Source organism: Scyliorhinus canicula, chromosome 6 (genome assembly GCF_902713615.1).
Source record: "Scyliorhinus canicula chromosome 6, sScyCan1.1, whole genome shotgun sequence".
Taxonomy (NCBI): Eukaryota; Metazoa; Chordata; class Chondrichthyes; order Carcharhiniformes; family Scyliorhinidae; genus Scyliorhinus; species Scyliorhinus canicula.
In genome coordinates, this window is record NC_052151.1 from 30,467,502 (window position 1) to 30,489,187 (window position 21,686).

At 46.8% G+C, this 21,686-nt stretch overlaps 1 protein-coding gene across 1 annotated transcript in view; it reads left to right on the top strand.

Moving 5' to 3' along the window:
• Positions 1–21,686, top strand: part of anapc1 (anaphase promoting complex subunit 1) — a 309,365-nt gene that overhangs the window by 211,584 nt on the left and 76,095 nt on the right. The window contains exons 38-40 of the mRNA XM_038799110.1: positions 3,088–3,281; positions 6,181–6,267; positions 10,795–10,912. Of these exons, the coding sequence (XP_038655038.1) occupies positions 3,088–3,281; positions 6,181–6,267; positions 10,795–10,912 (399 nt within the window). The remainder of the gene's footprint in view (positions 1–3,087; positions 3,282–6,180; positions 6,268–10,794; positions 10,913–21,686) is intronic.

Below are 21,686 nucleotides of genomic sequence, written 5' to 3' on the forward strand. Positions count from 1 at the left end.
CTTCTATAGGTTAATTGAATTGTAAGGAACAGTTCAAAGCTTGGTGGCCCCGCTGCTCCTTTTGGTTTCTTTGATGATGGCCGATAATGGAACTATGTTTGGGGTGTCTGAGCCTGCTGCATCGCCCAGTTATGGCATAAATTGATGGTGACTGCACTCTCCTCACGGGCAGCTGAGCTGTCAATCTCACTTTGCTGATTGAAAGTCTCCATCCTGTCGGCACTACCAGTATTGGCGGTGAAAACCAGACCCAGCTTGCCTTAGCCAGCACCTCCGCTGTAGCCATGCGCGCACTGGAAGGATTAATACAGACAACGGAGGAGGTTGCTCAGTCAGCAGCTGTGAATGTCCCTGGTTTCCATTGCCAGCATCTACTCGGTTATGGGTCTTGGGCGGGGCAGTATGCCGTAGGGGCGTAGCGGTGAACTTTGTTAATGGGGGAGGGGTGGGGGTGGAGAGAATGGGTCTGACTCCTGACCGCGGTCCGGCAACACGTGTGCGTATGCAGATATTGGCTGACAATAGCATTAAAGTACCCTCCACAACCAAATTATTTCCCAAACTTTAACAGTGGACCTTAGATTGAAATGCTGGTCAGCTGGGCAAGAAACCAATGGATCACCAGTGCATATGGGCAGTATACCAGTAAGGAGATGCCTGGAGGAGGGCAAAAGAAATACTGAAAAGAATGTGGCTTGTGCAGGAGAAGTGAAATACAAAGACATGTACCTTGACCATAGGTGTTGCTGCAGGAAGTAATGTGATGTGCATGAGTTCAAATATTGGAACACATATTGTGTGAAACTTATCAACATTGCTAGATGATTCTTATCACTAAAGACTTCAAATCTTTGAATCTCACAGCACAGAGGGAGTCCATTTGGCCCATGGAGCCTCTGCCAACAATGCCACCTCCCAGATCCACCCTCAAAGCTCCAGAAATGTTTTTCTCTTCAAGTATTTCTCCAATTCCCTTTTGAGGTTATTATTGAATCTGCTTCACCGCCCAACAAACTCACTGGGTATAAAGAATTCTCATCTCCCCTCTGCTTCTTTTGGCAATTACCTTTAGCATGTGTCCTCTGGTCACCAACCATCCTGTCAATGCCAACACTTTCTACACCCTTCATATTTTTTGAACTCCCCCGGTAAAGCTTCCCTGAACCTTATCTGCTGTAAGAAGGACAGTCCTAACTTCTGCACATCACTGAAGTCCCTCTTCCCTTGTACCATTCCAGGAAATCTCACAGCACCCTTTCCTGAGCCTTGACATCTTCCTAAAGTGTAAAGCCTTGAAGTGAACACATTGTTGTTGCTGAGGCATTGACTGATATTCCATAAAATTTGCCGTAACCTCCTTGGTTTTGCATAAAGGTTGAGCACAACTTCCTTTCTGGCGAACAAAAATAAAACAAATGCCAGTCGAGCTGAACAATGGGTTAAGCCATGAGCACCATTATGAAATGGCTGTTTAAAAGTTGACTGGTGTGTGCACAGCCTGGTCCTTCGTTCAACAGTTAAAAGCACATTTCTCACAAAATGAATGTGATGGTGGGTTTGCCAATGGTTGGTGTACTCAGGATCTCGGATTAATGACTGAGAGGAGGAGAAGTTTCTTGATCCAGAGATTTGTGCTGTGAATGTTCCAGTGTTGAATATATTCAAGGCCGAGATCAATAGTGTTTTTTAGTTACGGGGATAGAATAGGAAAGTGGAATTTGAAAAGAATCATAGAATCCCTACAGTGCGGAAGTAGGCCATTCGGCCTATCGAGTCTGCACCGACCCTCTGAAAGAGCACCCTTACCTAGGCCCAATCCCCCCCCCCCCCTATTCTTGGAACCGCACCAATTTAGGGACAATTTAGCATATCCAATCCACCAAACCTGCAAATTTTTGGACTGTGGGATGAAACCGGGGCACCCGGAGGAAACCTACGCAGACACGGGGAGAAAGTGCAAACTCCACACAGACAGTCGCCAAGGTTGGAATTGAACCTGGTTCCCTAGCGCTGGGAGGCAGCTGTGCTAACCACCGTGCCACTAAATTGGTATAAAAAATCAGCCATGGATGGTGGATCACCATATTAGTGCCCAGTCCTCTTAGTTATGTTCTTACTGTAATTATTATTACAGTCAATACGGTCAGGTGGACGGTAGCATAGCGGTTAGCACAGTTGCTTCACAGCTCCAGGGTCCCAGGTTCGATCCCTGGCTTGGGTCACTGTCTGTGCGGAGTCTGCACCTTCTCTGCGTGGGTTTCCTCCGGGTGCTCCCGTTTCCTCCCACAGTCCAAAGATGTGCAGGTTAGGTGTATTGGCCGTGATAAATTGCCCTTAGTGTCCAATAAAAGGTTAGCTGGGGTTACTGGGTTACGGGGATAGGGTGCAGGTGTGAGCTTCAGTAGGGTGTTCTTTCCAAGAGCCGGTGCAGACTCGATGGGCCGAATGGCCTCCTTCTGCACTTTAAATTCTATGATACTTCTATGACTAAAGCAACCTGAAAGATATTGTTGTAGGCGCTCACCTTGCTCACTTGTACTCTGCCAACAATTGATTCAATTACTGTCTTAAGACGGACCAGGGAATCGGCTACCTACCCAAACAACCTAGCAACGTTCCCTTTAAAATGCATGGGCTGGTGATCGTGCAGGGAACAAACAGGTCGCGTGGAAGTCATGGTCCCTTTAAGAGGTGCACATGCAGGGATGCGTGCCAATCTTAAAGGGACGATGCGGCGCAAGAAGCCAGCTGTCCACAACGAAGAGAAGGTGTTTTTTTTTTTAATTTAGAGTACCCAGTTCATTTTTTTCCAATTAAGGGGCAATTTAGCGTGGCCAATCCACCTACACTGCACATCTTTGGGTTGTGGGGGCGAAACCCACGCGGACATGGGGAGAATGTGCAAACGCCACATGGACAGTGACCCAGAGCCAGGATTGAACCTGAGTGAAGAGAAGTTATCGGTAACATTGCATCTCAGTCAAGGAAAAGTGCTCCTTCTCTGCAAGAAGAATTTTAAAAAGAGAGTAATGGGTGTGGGAACAAACTGGTTGACTTTCTCATGGTGATTGTCTTTCCTCCTCACAGGCTGGCCACCACAACCTGGAAACCTGTTTGAGCGTGGTTCTACTTTCCCTTGCCTTAGTGATGGCAGGCACTGGGAACCTGAAAGTGCTGCAGCTCTGTAGACTCATGCATAAAAGAACCGGAGGGGAGATGAATTATGGCTTTCACATGGCAGCTCATATGGCTCTTGGTCTCCTGTTCTTAGGAGGGGGAAGGTAACTTAGAAGAATTTCACGTACAAAGTAAATGTACAGGGTTGCCACGGGGGATTGAATTCTTCCTAATTCAGCTGCCCAGTGTGGTGTTGTCTGCTTTCCAGGTCTCTGATGACGGCCAGATTTGGAGCAAAACTCAAAAGTAAAATCCTGCAGGTGCTGAGAATCTGAAATAGGAAAACAGAAAATGCTGGAAAGACTCAACAGGCCAGGCAGCATGTGCGGAGTGCGGACCAGTTTACCTTTCAGGTCGATGACCTTTCATCAGAACTGCCAAGCCACTTCTGCTCCATGCCTCATAACGTGCCTCAAAAGAGCGCCCTCCACTGCGCCAGACTGGCATTTCCCCCAGCAGATCTTTTGTGGCCTATCTGGTAAGATTTTACCAGTTGGTGCCCAAGTAGGAATAGTTTTGCTCTGTAGGCCGGTGCCCACTAGGAAGTGGATAGACGCTTACTTTACAGAGTTTCAGAAAACGCTGTAGGCCTGGTCCGAATTTTAAACTCTGATCCCAGTGATGAAAAGCCATCATTTTAAACTTTTTATTATTTTTTTAAAAAAAATTTCCAATTAAGGGGCAGATTAGTGTGGTCAATCCACCTACTCTGCACATCTTTGGGTTGAGGGGGTGAGGCCCAGACAGACAGGGGGAGAATGTGCAAACTCCACACGGACAGTGACCCGGGGCCGACATTGTACACGGGTCCTCGGCACCGTGAGGCAGCAGTGCTAACCACTGCACCACCGTGCCGCCCTATTGTAAACTTTATATGAACATAAGAACTAGGAGCAGGAGTAGGCCATCTGGCCCTTCGAGCCTACTCCGCCATTCAATGAGATCAAGGCTGATCTTTTGTGGACTCAGCTCCACTTTCCCGCCCGAACACCCTTTATTCCTTTATTCTTCAAAAAACGATCTATCTTTATCTTGAAAACATTTAATGAAGGAGCCTCAACTGCGTTGGGCAGGGAATTCCATAGATTCACAACCCTTTGGGTGAAGAAGTTCCTCCTAAACTCAATCCTTTTTTTTTTATAAATTTAGATTACCCAATTATTTTTTCCAATTAAGGGGCAATTTAGCGTGGCCAATCCACCTACTCTGCACATTTTTGGGTTGTGGGGGCGAAACCCACGCAGACACGGGGAGAATGTGCAAACTCCACACGGACAGTGACCCAGAGCCGGGATCGAACCTGGGACCTCAGCGCCGCGAGGCGGTTGTGCTAACCACTAGGCCACCGTGCTGCCCTCTAAACTCAATCCTGACAACCCAGCCCTGATCAACAAAATGAGCAATATTGCTAATGTTGGGAATTCCCACTATGTCAGCATGTGCTGGGGAAAATGCAAGTGAACATTTTGGGTGTTTAACCTTTTTGAGAAAACACAAAACACCAATCAGTGGTTTATGTTTCCTGGCATTGACAGTCCTGCCTGTGTAAGTCTTCCAGCCTTTTCTGTTCTCTCCCCTGCCCCAATGCAGTGACTCCTGCAGGCATCAGGTACGACCTGCATATTGGCTCAACTGTGATGCTGTTCGCAGTTGAATAGCCCTTCGTTATTCACGACAAAGAATGGCCACTTGGGCAATGTAAGAGGGGTCACCCATGTCACTGCGCCATAGTATAAATAGCTGCCTTCCAGGAAAGGAGGCATGAAAGAAGGAAAAGAAGTTGTAATAAAATTACAGACCTGTTTCTAATTGCTGCCTGTGGATGTTTGTGTTTGATAGGTACAATGCATTTATTATTCTACTGTTCCCACACACCACAATTGTGATTTAGACAGTGCAAGATAGGACTGAATGATTCATTATTGTACATACATGAGGCATACACTGCCTTAAATATGTATTTTATTTCCTTCACATTTTCACCTGCCCATCTTAATCCACCCACCACACTCACTCCTCCCCATGCTAACTCACTTCATCCAAGTGGGCGTTACGGTCGCATAGTGGTTAGCACCGTGGCTCACAGCGCCAGGATCCCAGGTTCGATTTCCCACTGGGTCACTGTCTGTGCGGAGTCTGCACGTTCTCCCCGCGTCTGCGTGGGTTTCCTCCAGGTGCTCCCGTTTCCTCCCACAGTCCAAAGACGCGCAGGTTAGGTGGACTGGCCATGATAAATTGCCCTTAATGTCCAAAAAAAAAGTTTAGGAGGGGTTATTGGGTTACTGGGATAGGGTGGAAGTGAGGGCTGAAGTGGGTTGGTGCAGACTCGATGGGCCAAATGGCCTCCATCTGCACTGTATGTTCCATAACTGCCCCAGTTGGCCATCCACACAGCTCTCACTCCTCCTGACTCCATCTCACCCTGTCCATATCGCTCTGCACCCAAGTACCGTCCCCAATCACAGCCATCTCCATTTGCCTCAACTGCCCCCCGAGCTACCCACTAGCCTCCTTCCATCTAATCATTCACCCACGACATGCAAGTCGCCCATCACACGCATTTCCCTCATGCTCTCGACTCAGTTTCTGCTCCAACTCACCCCGCTTGTAATCACCTGCCCTCCCCACTAATCCAGTCATTCACCTGCTGGCCCTCGCTGTCCGTTTGCCGCATCTCAGTCATCCCACCCACCTCAAGCAACATCACCTCCTCCCACCACACCTCACTTACCGCAGCAAACTCCTCCTACCACACCTCCCTCGGTGACTCACCTTTCCAATGGACTTGGCAAAATGCACTGGAATGGAGATAATCGGGTGAAAGTTCTGTGCAGCCACATCGAAGATGCAAAACTCTGCCCACATGATTTTCTGTGTGACTGAAATTGGTATAAGTTGTGGGTTCTGCTAGCCTGCTTTTAACAGTCATTTTGTCAAGGGATGAGTCTTTTTACAACTGTTTTCGTTTGTGTTTTCACTTGTCCCTTTAAATCTCTGTTACAGATACTCATTGTGCACGTCTAATTCTGCAATCGCAGCTCTTCTTTGTGCACTTTACCCTCGCTTCCCAGCTCACAGCACTGACAACAGGTAGGTGTGTATTTCTGCATATTGGGGCTTACCAATATCAAGTTGTGTTTTTTACAAAGAGCCCCATAGCTTTTATCCAGAGGCTCCCTAACTCTTTTATCCAGAGGTCCATTGCTGTCCGGACACGGTGGGTTTTATTTGGTGGGTTTTATTTATTGTTCTACTCCTTTCGACTGTGAACAATCTTTCCTCCGCAGAGGCCTCAGCTTCATCCCTCTACGATCACACCTCGACTAATTCCAAACGTGCTAAGACGTTGAGAACTGTGACTATTGGAATTTCTCCACTCCCCTGACTCCCCTCTGTCCCTTCTACTCCAAACCTCCAGACTGAGGGGTGGTACTGTTGTCTAGTGGAAGAGACCATAAGATATCGGAGCAGAATTAGGCCACTCGGCCCATCGAGTCTGCTCCGTCATTCAATCATGGCTGATATTTTTCTGTAATCCCATTCTCCTTCCTTCTCATAACCCCTGATCCCCTTATTAATCAAGAACCTATCTATCTCTGCCTCCACAGCCTTCTGCGGCAAAGAGTTCCACAGATTCACCACCCTCCGGCTAAAGAAATTCCTCCTCATCTCTGTTTTAAAGGATCGTCCCTTTAGTCTGAGATGGTGTCCTCTGGTTCTAGTTTTTCCTACAAGTGGAAACGTCCTCTCCACATCCACTCTATCCAGGCCTCGCAGTATCCTGTAAGCTTCAATAAGATCCCCCCCTCATCCCCTAGGTAGAGAAGAGACTCTACCTAGCTGAAGTCAAACACTGACATAGAACATAGAACGATACAGCGCAGTACAGGCCCTTCGGCCCTCGATGTTGCACCGACATGGAAAAAAAAACTAAAGGCCATCTAACCTACACTATGCCCTTATCATCCATATGCTTATCCAATAAATTTTTTAATGCCCTGAATGTTGGCGAGTTCACTACTGTTGCAGGTAGGGCATTCCACGGCCTCACCACTCTTTGCGTAAAAAACCCACCTCTGACCTCTGTCCTGTATCTATTACCCCTCAATTTAAGGCTATGTCCCCTCGTGCTAGCCACCTCCATCCGCGGGAGAAGGCTCTCGCTGTCCACCCTATCTAACCCTCTGATCATTTTGTATGCCTCTATTAAGTCACCTCTTAACCTTCTTCTCTCTAACGAAAACAACCTCAGGTCCATCAGCCTTTCCTCATAAGATTTTCCCTCCATACCAGACAACATCCTGGTAAATCTCCTCTGCACCCGTTCCAAAGCTTCCACGTCCTTCCTATAATGAGGCGACCAGAACTGTACGCAATTCTCCAAATGCGGCCGTACTAGAGTTTTGTACAACTGCAACATGACCTCATGGCTCCGGAACTCAATCCCTTTACCAATAAAGGCCAACACACCATAGGCCTTCTTCACAACCCTATCAACCTGGGTGGCAACTTTCAGGGATCTATGTACATGGACACCGAGATCCCTCTGCTCATCCACACTACCAAGAATTTTACCATTAGCCAAATATTCCGCATTCCTGTTATTCTTTCCAAAGTGAATCACCTCACACTTCTCCACATTAAACTCCATTTGCCACCTCTCAGCCCAGCTCTGCAGCTTATCTATGTCCCTCAGTAACCTGCAACATCCTTCCGCACTGTCTACAACTCCACCGACTTTAGTGTCGTCTGCAAATTTACTCACCCATCCTTCTGCGCCCTCCTCTAGGTCATTTATAAAAATGACAAACAGCAACGGCCCCAGAACAGATCCTTGTGGTACGCCACTCGTAACTGAACTCCATTCTGAACATTTCCCATCAACTACCACTCTCTGTCTTCTTTCAACTAGCCAATTTCTGATCCACATCTCTAAATCACCCTCAATCCCCAGCCTCCGTATTTTCTGCAATAGCCGACCGTGGGGAACCTTATCAAACGCTTTACTGAAATCCATATACACCACATCAACTGCTCTACCCTCGTCTACCTGTTCAGTCACCTTCTCAAAGAACTCGATAAGGTTTGTGAGGCATGACCTACCCTTCACAAAACCATGCTGACTATCCCTAATCATATTATTCCTATCTAGATGATTATAAATCGTATCTTTTATAATCCTCTCCAAGACCTTACCCACCACAGACGTTAGGCTCACCGGCCTATAGTTACCGGGGTTATCTCTACTCCCCTTCTTGAACAAAGGGACCACATTTGCTATCCTCCAGTCCTCTGGCACTATTCCTGTAGCCAAAGATGACCTAAAAATCAAAGCCAAAGGCTCAGCAATCTCTTCCCTGGCTTCCCAGAGAATCCTAGGATAAATCCCATCCGGCCCCGGGGACTTATCTATTTTCACCTTGTCCAGAATTGCCAACACTTCTTCCCTACGCACCTCAATGCCATCTATTCTAATAGCCTGGGTCTCAGCATTCTCCTCCACAATATTATCTTTTCTTGAGTGAATACTGACGAAAAGTATTCATTTAGTATCTCGCTTATCTCCTCAGCCTCCACACACAACTTCCCACCACTGTCCTTGACTGGCCCTACTCTTACCCTAGTCATTCTTTTATTCCTGACATACCTATAGAAAGCTTTTGGGTTTTCCTTGATCCTACCTGCCAAAGACTTCTCATGTCCCCTCCTTGCTCGTCTCAGCTCTCTCTTTAGATCCTTCCTCGCTTCCTTGTAACTATCAAGCGCCCCAACTGAAACTTCACGCCTCATCTTCACATAGGCCTCCTTCTTCCTCTTAACAAGAGATTCCACTTCTTTTGACTAATTGACTCTTCCCTCTCCATTCCTCTGGGCCGTGGTACTCCTACTAAACAACAAACCATTAATTCCTAGAGTGCTTCTGATCTTCCCTGCACTTCCTCTAATTTCATTTCAACTTCATACAGCCCTATTTCTCTGCCCTCCCCAAGGTATTGCAAACAGACTTGTCTCTGCTAACCCATTGTTTCAGTTTACACTTGACCCATGTTATCCCACCTTGGCTCCATTCTCCCCTTGGTACATTCCTGTGTAAACATAGCAGGAAAAGGTGACATTCAAAATGGTGAGAGGTTGTGACGTAGCAATTGAGAAGAAAACCATTTCCTCTGGCAAGTGATTCAGTAGATTTTTAAAAAGTTGGCAGAAGTAGATAGGAAATGTGGAGAAAGAGTTCACACACAGTTGTTCAGATCTGTGGTGCACTGTGAAAGCAGACTCGTTTGGAGGTTTCAGGAGGTAATTGGGTGTGTACTTCAAGAGGACTAATTTTCAGGGTTATGGGAGAAGAAGCTGTGGTATGGAGCTACCTTGGCCAGCTTTATCAAACCGTGGTATGGAGCTACCTTGGACAGATTTATCAAACCGCCAAATAGTCCATTTCCTGTGCTGTAAGATTCAATTCCATGATTCTGTATAACCTCCTCTTCACTTACATCTTCCCAAACCATTTGTTCCATGTGAGGGCAGCATGGTAGCACAGTGGTTAGCTCTGTTGCTTCACAGCGCCAGGCTCCCAGGTTCGATTCCCGCTTGGGTCACTATCTGTGCGGAGTCGACACTTTTAGAACATACAACATACAGTGCAGAAGGAGGCCATTTGGCCCATCGGGTCTGCACTGACCCACTGAAGCCCTCACTTCCACCCTATCCCAGTCACTAAGGGCAATTTATCATGGCCAATCCACCTAACCTGCACATCTTTGGAGTCACTTTCTCCTCGTGTCTGCGTGGGTTTCCTCCGGGTGCTCCGGTTTCCTCCCACAGTCCCGAAAGATGTGCTTAGGTCATTTGGACGTTCCAAGTTCTCCCTCTGTACACGAACAGGCGCCGGCGACGAGGGGATTTTCACAGTAACTTCATTGCAGTGTTAATGTGAGCCTACTTGTGACACTCCACCTATCACTCCGCCATTTGAGGTTTTGATGTTTGTGCACAGTTTTGGTCCGGCTTGAAGGAAACACATGGAAGAAGTGCCCTCTTCCCCCTGAGCACTGCCATGGACCTCTGGTCTAAACACTGACTCTAACCAGCTTCAGTTATCTTCCCAATCTCTCCGCCCGTTGCTTCCATCTGTTTTCCTTTTGATGCCATGACATGTTGGTAGTTTGTAGCGGCACACAGAGTAGAATGAAATAGCATGAGTGACGTTGGCAGGATTTTACCCTGGGTCTCCAAAGAAGTGCTTTGAAATCGGCAATATTTGCAGATGCCTTTCCTGCTGCAAGTGGTGCATGGCCTCACAGTCCAAGAGGGCTAGTGGGAAAAGTACAAGGATTTAGATCCTCCAATGACCTTCTGTCAGTCAAGATTAGAAACTCCCAGAGGAATAGGATACTCTCGCTTGCCTAACATTTTTTGGCCTGTATCTGACCTTGGCTGTTTGGAACTGAAGGCGCGATTGCTTCTGCAAGGACATGCTGTTTCATTTCATGCCAGACCAGCAGTAATGTGGGGGAGCGTAATGCACAGGGGAAAAACTGGAGAATGTAATTTTTTGGCCAAGATCTTGGAGACCTTGAGGGCTGAGTCATTGCATTCTTTTTCTTTTGCGCACAGATATCACCTCCAGGCACTGAGGCATTTGTATGTGCTTGCTGCCGAACCGCGTCTCCTAGTGCCAGTTGATGTGGACACAAACACTCCATGTTATGCCCTCATCAAGGTTACATACAAGGTATGTGAGTTAAAGTTGACTATTTACAATCAAAGCAGATTGAACAACTGACTATGACCTTCTTCATTCCAGCATCTTACACATTATGCATGAGCAAAGTAATTTATCAAAGGAAACAAATTATGGGGGGCATATTCACTCAGACGTTTTTACTGCTCATGATTGCTGGGAGCTCAAACCATTTGACTGTCTTATCTGAAAATGATAATAGCGCCTTTCCAGTTTCTGGTACCTACCTGTAAGGAATAGATGCACCACTGTGTCTCCCCACATTGTCCTTGTCCACCTTCTCCTTGTCCACCTTGTATTGAATAAATCAGCCTAAGTCGACAGGGTAGCACAGTGGTTAGCACTGTTGCTTCACAGCGCCAGGGTCCCAGGTTCGATTCCCGGCTTGGATCACTGTCTATGTGAAGTCTGCACGTTCTCCCCGTGTCTACATGGGTTTCCTTCAGGTGCTCCGGATTCCTCCCTCAAGTCCCAAGAGATGTGCTGTTAGGTAATTTGGAAATTCTGAATTCTCCCTCCGTGTACCCGAACAGGCGGCGGAATGTGGCGACTAGGGGCTTTTCACAGTAACTTCACTGCAGTGTTAATGTAAGCCTACTTGTGACAATAAAGATTAGTGTAAGATTATTATAAAGTATACTGTTGCCAAGCACACACACGGCCATCCAATGCTAGGAAAATGCCAGCCATTGTACTGCACTGAACAAGGGGGAGATGGTCGCATTGTGGACTGGTAATCGATAGGTCCAAGATAATGTCCATGAGACATGGGTTCGAAACCCACCACGGCAGCCAGTGGAATTTAAATTCAATTAATAAATTCCGGAATTGAAAGCTCGTCTCGGGAATGGGGATCAGGAAACCATCATCGATTTTCATTAAAAGCCCATGTTCTGCAGGGGAAGGAAATCAGCCGTCCTTACGCAGTCTGGCCATCATGTGACTCCAGACCCACAGCAATGTGGTTGACTCTTAGCTGCCCTCTGAAATAGCCCAGCACGCCACTCAGTTCAAGCACAGTTGGAGATGGGTAACAGTTGCTGGCCTTGTCAGTGGTGTCCACATCTCAAGAAAAAATATAATTTCAGTTATATTGCCAAAACACTGAACGATATCAGCTGGCACAAACAGCAAAGCAAGGTTTCTTCCCGCCACCCAAATCTAATGATCCGGTAACACCGGATTCTCTGCTAGAATGGATTCCTGAGCAAAGATGAGCCACACGCCTTCACTGAAACCATATCTGTCCTGGTTAACAGCTATATCCTTCGAACTATACCCACTTGGAGACAACTGGAATGGAATGCATCAATACCTCGGAGGACTATTGGGAGTTCTTTTGAATTCTAACAAAGGAAGTTCTAACCTTTAAATAAACATGACTGTAATCCCAGCCCTTGCTGTGGGAACGCGTAATTCACATCTCCTTTCAGGATATGGTTCCCATCTACATTGTTCTCGTGTGAGACTCCTCCTTCAGAGACATGCACAGACCTCCCTTGAGGGAGGAAAATTCCAGAGCCACAGTACCATGGCAGAATGGGTTGTGTTTAGTGAGCCAACACTATGGTGATCCACAATATAAGCAAGCAAAGGAGGTGGCCTGTTCCCACGCCCTTTGTCAATGTGTACTCCTTTTAGCATGCCGATGTCTGGTTCACAGGATTATTTTATTGGCTCACCATCTCTGGAAAAGAGAAAGTCGAGAGATGACCTGATAGAGGCCTTGAAAAATTATGAAGCGATTCAATCAGCTAAATGTTGAGAGGGTGCTTCCATTCGTGGGCAATCCAAATTTGTGTGGTAATGGATATGAAGATTTCTGTTGAATTTGTTTAGTTTTCCCCCGATCTCGCAGTCAATTGAAAAGATCCAAGGAGACAGAGCAAAAATTACAGCAGCAATTATCCAAACCATGGGCATGTTTCATTTGACATCCATTGGCCATTGACATATGATGGGCGTTGAAGGATCTTGCCCCAGGTGATCAGTGTCATCTCGAGTTCCTGCAGGCCATTTGTAACAGAAACTGGAAAAATAAACAAATAAACTGTTCAGTGATACTTTACTGAGGCGGTTATTCCCAACACGAGGGCATCTCCAGCCCCTGATGGCTATTTGTCTTAAACCTACTTTCACCTGAACTCATGATGAGCCATTTAAGTCTAGAGTTGAAAGGACAATGAACGCAAGAGAAAGGGGTAACCCACATAGTCTGTCAACCTTGGTCTGCCATTCAACACAATCGTGGCTGAGCTTGGCCCTTACATCATAGCGATGGGGACAGAAACCACAGGATCCCTGAAAGAGCAGGTCATCTTTTCTTGATGGTGTTGGTTGAGGAATGAATGCTGCCACGGCAATGTGATCACGTAAATTTCTTCCAGTGGCAACTTGCATTTTGCAGCACGTTTAATGCAGTGAAACATCGCAACATTCTTCACAGCGGCGCAGTCAGAAAACGTGACACCACAGCTCACGGGACATTAGGCCAACTCGAAAAGCTTGGTCAAAGCGATAGCTTTTTAACAAGTATCTTAAAGGTGAAGAGTGGGGTAGAGAGACGCAAAGCTTTGGAGAGAGAATTCCAGAGCTTGGCATAAGGGAGTATGGCATGGTTGGATGGCATTTATTTTAATGCAGGGAGTCTTGCGGGTAAGCCGATGAACTGAGGGCGTTGGTTAATGCATGGGAGCATAATCACAGAGACATGGTTGAGGGAAGGACGACTGGCAAGCGGGTGGCTGTAAAAGAGAAGGTGGTCTTTCAATATTGATCAAGAAGTCAATTACTGCAATGAGAAGGGATGATATTTTTGCAGGCTCCTCAAATGAGTCCACACGGATAGAACTTAAAAACAGAAAGGGAGCAATCAAGTTGCTGGGAGTGTACTATAGGCCCTCAAACAGTCAGTGAGAGGTAGAAAAGCAATATGTGGGTTAATCTCAGAGAAGCGTAAAAACAATAGGATAATAATATTTGGGGATTTGAACTTCCCCAATATTAATTGGGATAGTAAGAAGTCTTACAACACCTGGTTAAAGTCCAACAGGTTTGTTTCAAACACTAGCTTTCTGAGCACTGCTCCTTCCTCAGGTTAATGAAGAGGTATGTTCCAGAAACATATATATAGACAAATTCAAGATGCCAGACAATGCTTAGAATGTGAGCATTTGCAGGTAATTAAGTTTTTACAGATCCAGAGATAGGGGGTAATCCCAGGTTAAAGAGGTGTGAATTGTCTCAAGCCAGGACAGTTGGTAGGATTTCCCAAGCCCAGGCCAGATGGTGGGGGATGAATGTAATGCGACATGAATCCCAGGTCCCGGTTGAGGCCGCACTCATGTGTGCGGAACTTGGCTATAAGTTTCTGCTCAGCGATTCTGCGTTGTCGTGCGTCCTGAAGGCCGCCTTGGATGAACGCTTACCCGGAGATCAGAGGCTGAATGCCCTTGACTGCTGATGTTCCCCAACTGGAAGGGAACATTCCTGCCTGGTGATTGTCGCGCGATGTCCGTTCATTCGTTGTCTCAGCGTCTGCATGGTCTCGCCAATGTACCACGCTTCGGGACATCCTTTCCTGCAGAGACCTTGGCGAGACCATGAAGCCCCTGCGGCAACGAATGAACAGACATCGCGCGACAATCAAAAAGAGTGTGGGGTCTGTTGAAGTCCGAGAAAAGGGGCTCTGAGTGTATGTATTGGGGAGCGGGAGGCTCTCCTTCGCCATTTCCGAAGTCTAAGTGTCTGAACGACACTGCAGAGTATTGCAATAATTAATGGGGCTTCTACCGTGTATCAGAGGGAATACCATTTTATGATGTTTTCGCACCATGTGGGTGTATCAGTGGCTATCTCTGTGTGGTGTGGTGTCTGGGCTCGGGGTCTCATATTATGTGGTCATGTTTAGGGTCTTTGTGGTGTGGGATACAGGGGCTGTTAACGCGCGCAACTGTAGTGCTCCAACGATGATCATGATGTAGGTCATCAGGTCTGTCTTCATCCTGTCTTTGTTTTCTCTGTGTCTTCGTATGTTCGTATATTCCTGGCGGTACAAGCATAATATCTGTTATTACCTTCTTGTTTACTATCTCGTTTGTCTGTCTGTTTCTCCTTTAATATCAATTTCCCATTAGAATTGTTACCATATGTGACTCCCTCACTTTTTTAAAAAACCAACCATTTTGGAGACAAGACATCCAAAAAAAAACATTCTGTTAAAGTGGAAGGAATCTCGCCGCTTGTGGTCGATGTGTTGAATGGGGGGACAATTTCTCCGTCCAGACTTTCGTAAATCACAACCATGGGAGGTTGAGGCATATCTTTACCAGCCGAATTTCGGGGCGGCCACTTTTATATATTTGTTAGCCGCAATCACATTTGGTCTGGGTGTAACTAGCATATGGAGTCGGTGTAGTGTGACCGAAGAAGAGAGGAAGGAGGAGAGAAACAAAAATGAAGTGGCATTGCTGAGGTGTCCCTGCCATGAGAAGTGGCGGGAAAGCGCTCACAGTTTGCATGGGGCAGCTGGGACCTTGTAGCTGCTGTGGGGGGTGTTCTCTATCATATCTGGGGGCTAGTCTAGCTGGTGGTGGGGGTCTCCTGCAATCTCGGGCGAAGTGTCCTGGCTGCCCACAGTTGTAACATGACCCCTGGGGCATGTAAGGCGGAGCAGGCACTCTGGTGCATTGTTCCCTTGGGTATGGTTCCCTGGGTGGGGACTTTGGGCTGTTGGTGGTGTTGCTGGTTCAGGGGGGCATTGCATTCGTGGGCGTAATGTCCCTTTTGTCCGCAATTATAGCATCCCTGTGCTCTGTGGTGCTGTCCGTCATGTCTACTCTCGTTTACCCATGTGGGGTTCTGATGTGTCCTTACTGGTTTCATGTTTGCTTCTACCTTCTCCTGCTCTGCCGTTTTATGCAGGGATTGTTCCCAAGCTCTAGAGAGTCTCTTCAGAACCCACACTTTATTGTGTGTGGCGTCTGAGGGGTCATAATTTGCACATGCTTTTTATCCTGCACCTGTGGCGTGGGAGACTAAAATACGGGTCCATTTGGCCGTATTGTCTGCAGTTAAATGAACGCGGGCTAAATCTCCAAATACTGCTGTGAAGTGTATCCAGAGGCGTCCAGCAAATGCTGTTGAATGCTCTCCTTTCTTCTGCCTACATCGGTTGTCCTTCTACAGGATTTCCTCTATTATAGCCAATTGCATCTAGGATAGCTGTCTTCATATCCTGGAGGCTACCTCCTCCTACATTTTGTGGGTCGGGAAGGGCTGAACTAACAGATGGGTTAAGGCTCATTACTATAAGTTTCACTTCCTCCGATTCGTTCAGACCGTACGTAACTGTCTGTTGTCTTACTCGCTCAAAGAAATGGTGTGCGTCTGATGTGGGTTAGAAAGGTTGAATTTTGGCGCAGGCATCTCTCAATTGTGTGATGGATAATGGGGTGGTGCACACAAAATCGGGTTGGTCTTCTGTCGGTACTCTGCGCTGCGTGGTGACTGGACTCATAGGGCTGGGTGCTGCCTGTGCAGTCGGTGGTGCGGATACTTTCCTTTTCGGGGCCTGGGGGGCTCTATTCTGAATCTCTGTTCCGTTTACGTATCGATGGGCAGTTTCATAAAGTTCCTGCCAATCGGGACCATCTTCCTGGTCTAAATTTGGTCCAAAGGTGTCTCTGAAACCATTTTGCACTGAGAGCAGTGACTGTAACCGTGAAATTTGCTGCCTGCATTTGGCGTGGTCTACTGAACTCTGCCTTTGTTCCTTGTGGAATTGTGGCGTGCTCGTAGGGCTGCCTTTAAGTCCTCGTATTGCTTCTTTAATTGCTCTACTTGGTGTTCCGTTTCTTCCCTTACCATAACTGTGCGTTGCTTGTCTTGGTAGGCCTTATATTGTGTCTGAAAGCTGCTGAGGTGAACTAGAAAAGATTGGTGTGCCCGTTTGACATCAGCCATCTCCTTGCCTTTTGCTGCTAGCTGTTCTCGGAGTTGCTCATTAACCTTTTCATACTTGCTAACGTTTCCCTCACTCTTCTCCTCTTTCTCTACAAGCTGTCTGCGGAGCGTCCTCACGACCTCCTCTGTGTCTCGCAATTGTGCCAGACAGGACACGATTGCCATCGGCTTACGAACCTTCCTTAAATTCTTCTTGTGTATCTCGGTTGGGTTGTCCCACCAAGTTTGTCCTATAGTACCAGGACCTAACTCTTCATTCGCACAAAACTCAGACCAAAGGGGCCATCCTTTCCCCTTTAAGTATTTCCTCAATTCCTTTTCCCATATAGGACACTGCTCTGCTCTGTTGGTTGCTGAGACCTCGGGTTCCTGTGGGTTCATAAGGCGTTCCATTGCCTTTGCTGCCATTTCTTCTGTTCTTTCTTTTCCTACCTAAATTTGGGACAGGGGGGAATAGGGCGGCGATTCGAACAGCGTGTATGGCCTAGGCTATTTTCCGGTTCACAATACTCCGGATAGTTTTACGCAACAAAATCTAACGAGTTTACCTTATATCCCTGTTAGTACACATGCAAATTACTACACACTTCCGAATCTTGGCGGTTTGATCAACTGGTATTACACTTGTGGTTATTTTCACTTTTCCAATTGGGTTTCTAATTCAAACGTTTTGTGAGTTCTCTCGGAGTGACAAGATCACTTCTGCGTCGAGTCCCGTCAGAGGTCGCCAATAACTGGTGCCGATTTTGATGAGTGGAATACTATCCCACCAGAGTCGCTAATAACTGTTGTTATATTTACTCACTATAAATATGGCAGTAAATAAGGTTGCCCTTCTTTGTCTAGATATTGATATTATATTGCTATCAGAGTCGCCAGGTATCAAATGATACCACCACAAGGTTCAACCGGATATCAGTTAGTTAGTTCAAGTTCAATAATACTTTATTTACACACAAGATTAACTTATACATGCAACATAAACACTACTATGACAACCTGTACTTAACTTCAGGCACCCGGCTTAGGTCAGAGGAACAGTGGCCTTTGTTCGAATCTGGATCTGCTGGGTCTGGAGAAGTAACTGCTGTTCAGCTAGGCTCATCCGTCTGGTAGCGAGCGTTGAACTTGGACTTGCTTCTGGTCGTGGTGCTACAGTTGGAGATAGACGTTGTCGGAGCACCAGGTCCAAAAGAGATCGAACACATGGCAGTGTCTCTCTTTATCGGTTGGGGGTGGGGGAGGGGGGGTGGGGTGCGCTCTTTTGGGCGGTCCTTAGGTTTGGACCCAATCATTCGGCAGACTTCAATCACTGCCTTCGATCTGAGCCAATAAAGGGGCGGGTGCCTTGATGGCTGGGCGTGTCCTAAGCGGTCATTGACCTTGCTGTTTATGCTTCCTGAGTAAAGGAAGTGGTGCCGATATGTCTTGAATTGTATCTGATTACTGAGTACCAGTCCTTTGCCTTAGGGAAATGGGTCATTAGAATGCAAATCGGCTGGGGGTTTGGTACTGTCTGGTTCTCTGCTTACAAATATATATTTAGGCTCTGAGCCTGCCTGAATCTTGTATTGGGCATATTTCCCTTGAGTCTTTGCAAATGTCCATATTTCTTTGTAAGTGGCCATCCCAGATGGCTACAACATGCCCATAAATCCCTAAAGGCAGCAGGATAAATAGATCAGGTGGTTAATAAGGCATATGGGGACTTCCGGTGGTGGCCATGGAGTGAGTTGTCACATACTTGGTAGCTCCCACTCATGGTGGTCTTTTTGTGGCCTTTACCCCGGTTTGTAGCAGGAATTTTGGAGGAAAAAGGTGTAGAAGTGAGAACAGAAGAGAGTGACCCCTGGTTTATGGAGCGGCGGACCAGAGGTGCCCGGAAAAAAGCGAACCAGTTGACTGAGTCGGGTGAGGAGCTGGCAATGCACGCGGAGATGGCGGATGGGCAGGGGCAGGGTCTTGTGGCGTTTTGTGTGTGTTGGATCTCTTTGTTTAAAATGTTAAAATTATAAATGCCTCAATAAAATATTTTCTAAAGAAAAAAGAGAGGCATATGGGATACTTGCCTTTGTTAGCTGAGGCTTAAAATATAAGTGCAGGGAGGTTATGATGGAGTTGTATATAACACTCGTCAGGCCACAGCTAGAGTACTGTGTGCAGTTCTGGTCGCCACACGATAGGAAGAATGTGATTGCACTAGAGAAGGTGCAGAGGAGGATCACCAGGATGTTGCCTGGGCTGGAGCGTTTCAGCTATGAAGAAAGGCTGGAGTTGTTCTCCTGAGAGCAGCAAAGCCCGAGGGGGAGACCTGATTGATGTGTACTGAATTATGAAGGGTATTGATAGGTAGATAAGAAACTTTTTTTTTTGGTTGAGGAGTCAACAACCAGGGGGCATATCAAAGGAAAGGAGCAGGACATTTAGAGCGGGTTTGAGGAAAAGCTTTTTCACCCAGAGGGTGGTGGGAATATGGACCTCACTGCCTGAAAGGGTGGTAGAGGCAGAAGCCCTCACAACATTTAAGAAGCATTTAGATGAGCACTTGAACCATCATAGCATAGAAGGCTGCAGACCAAGTGCTGGAAAATGGGATTAGAATAGATAAGCGCTTGAAGCTGGCACTATGACAAATGATGGAACAATTAAAATCAAGGAGGTGCAACGGCCAGAATTAGAGGAAGGCAGAGATCACATGGGGTGGAGGGGGTGGGGACAAGGCCATGGATTGATTTGAAAACAAAGATGAGTCTTGAAGTGTCGTTCAAACTTTAATGTCGAGTTGAACAGACAATCAATTTAGGATCTCTTACAAAGGATGCGCTTCTTTGGAAGTGTCAACCTGGAATATGTGCTCAGTTGCTGCAACAGGGGCTTGTTCCAATACCTTCTGACTGAGAGCTGAATGGTACAAGTAACCAATTTGAGCTGCTTACACAGCAGGTAAGGGAAGAAGGTGGGATCAGGGTAATTAACTTCATAGATCATAGAATCTACAGTGCAGAAGGAGGCCATTCAGCCCATCGCGCCTGCACCGGCCTTTGGAAAGAGCATCCTACCTAAGCCTACACCCCCACCCTATCCCAGTAATCCCACCTAACTTTTTTTTTGGAGACTAAGGGAAATTTAGCATGGCTAATCCACCTAACCTGCACATCTTTGGACTGTGGGAGGAAACCGGAGCACCCGGAAGAAACCCACGCAAACGCGGGGAGAATGTGCAGACTCCGCACAGACAGTGGCCCAAGCCAGAAATCGAACTTGGGACCCTAGAGCTATGAAGGAGGGGGTGTTGATCAAGCCAGGTGATTTCTGCTGGATGGTGTTTGCTTCTTTATTGCTGTTGGTGCCACAAATTCAGACAAGTGAAGAATATTCCACCACACTGCCCAGTTATGCCTCGAAGATGATGGGCAGGCCTTGGGAGGTGAATTCCTCATCCCAGAATTCCCAGCCTCCGACTTGCCACAATATTCACATGGCTGATCAGCTCAGTTTTGGTCAATGTTAACCCCAGGATGTTGATGGTGAGGGGTCAACAATGACAACGCCATTGAATCTCAAGGGCCGATGGTTAGATTCTCTCTTGTTGGAAATAGTCATTGCCTGGCACTCTTGTGGCACAAATGTTGCCTGCCACATATCAACTCAAGCCTGTATGGTGTCCAGGCCTTTCTGCCAATAGACATGGACTGCTTCAGTATCTGAGGAGTCACAAAGAGCACTGAACACTTCGCATCAGTGAACGTCTGCCCCTTCTAACCGTAGAAGGTCATTGAAGAATGTTTGACCTTGGTTATGACACTGAGAAACTCCTGCAACAATGTTCTGGGGCGGTGATTATTGGCATCCAGTAACTGCAACCACATTCCTTTGTGCTAGGTATGACTCCAGTCAGTAGAGAATTGACATCCAATCCCTATTGACTTAAGTTTGCTCGGACTCTGATGCCACATTTGGTCAAATGTTGCCTTGATGTCAAGGTCAGTGTCATTTTGCGTCTTGAGTTCGACTCTTTCCTCCATGTTTGGACCAATGCTGTGATGAGGTCAGGAGCTGAGTGGCGTTGTCGGAACCCAAACTACACGTCCATGAGCAGGTAGAGCTTCCATCATTTTGCTGATGATCGAGAATAGACTGAGGCCTTAATTGGCAAGAGTTGTAATCATGAGGTTTATAAGATGATATTTTGGGACTGTAGCTTTAAATTTGGGGTAAATTAAGGAGCATCATGTGGCCTGTTCTGCAGTCTGTCAGGAAACCTGGGTGGTTTGATTGTTAGCGATCAAAGGAAGATTTTGTTGCTTTTCTAAGAAGGTGCAAGGTATTTACACTTGAACAGCCGTCTGAGTTTACCAAGACTAAACTGACCCTACCAAAATCCCAGAAAGTTGCTGTTCGTATTGGTTGCAAGAGTTGTTCTCTAAACTGTCGAGGTTACAGGGGGTCGTGGCCAAGGATAGCTAATTCGCAGTTCTCCCTGAATGCGCTTCACATTACCAGATAGAAGAGTGCAGAGGGAGCCATTTTTGAGATCAATTGTAGGTTTCCCTACAAATCACTCACTATCACAGACAGACAGCAGAGGCTCTGAGTTATCAGCAGAGTGAAAAGACAGCTTGACATTACGAGCTAGCACAGCCAGATGTGGGAGAGAGAGTGATGATCTCTCGTCGAAGAGTTGCATTCTACAACTATCTAAGGATTCTGGGAGTTTCACCCAGAAGAAGAATCATCAGAATAGCCTTTATTGCTAGTGGCGGATTTAACAAACTCTACAAAACTGATGAATGTGTCTGGC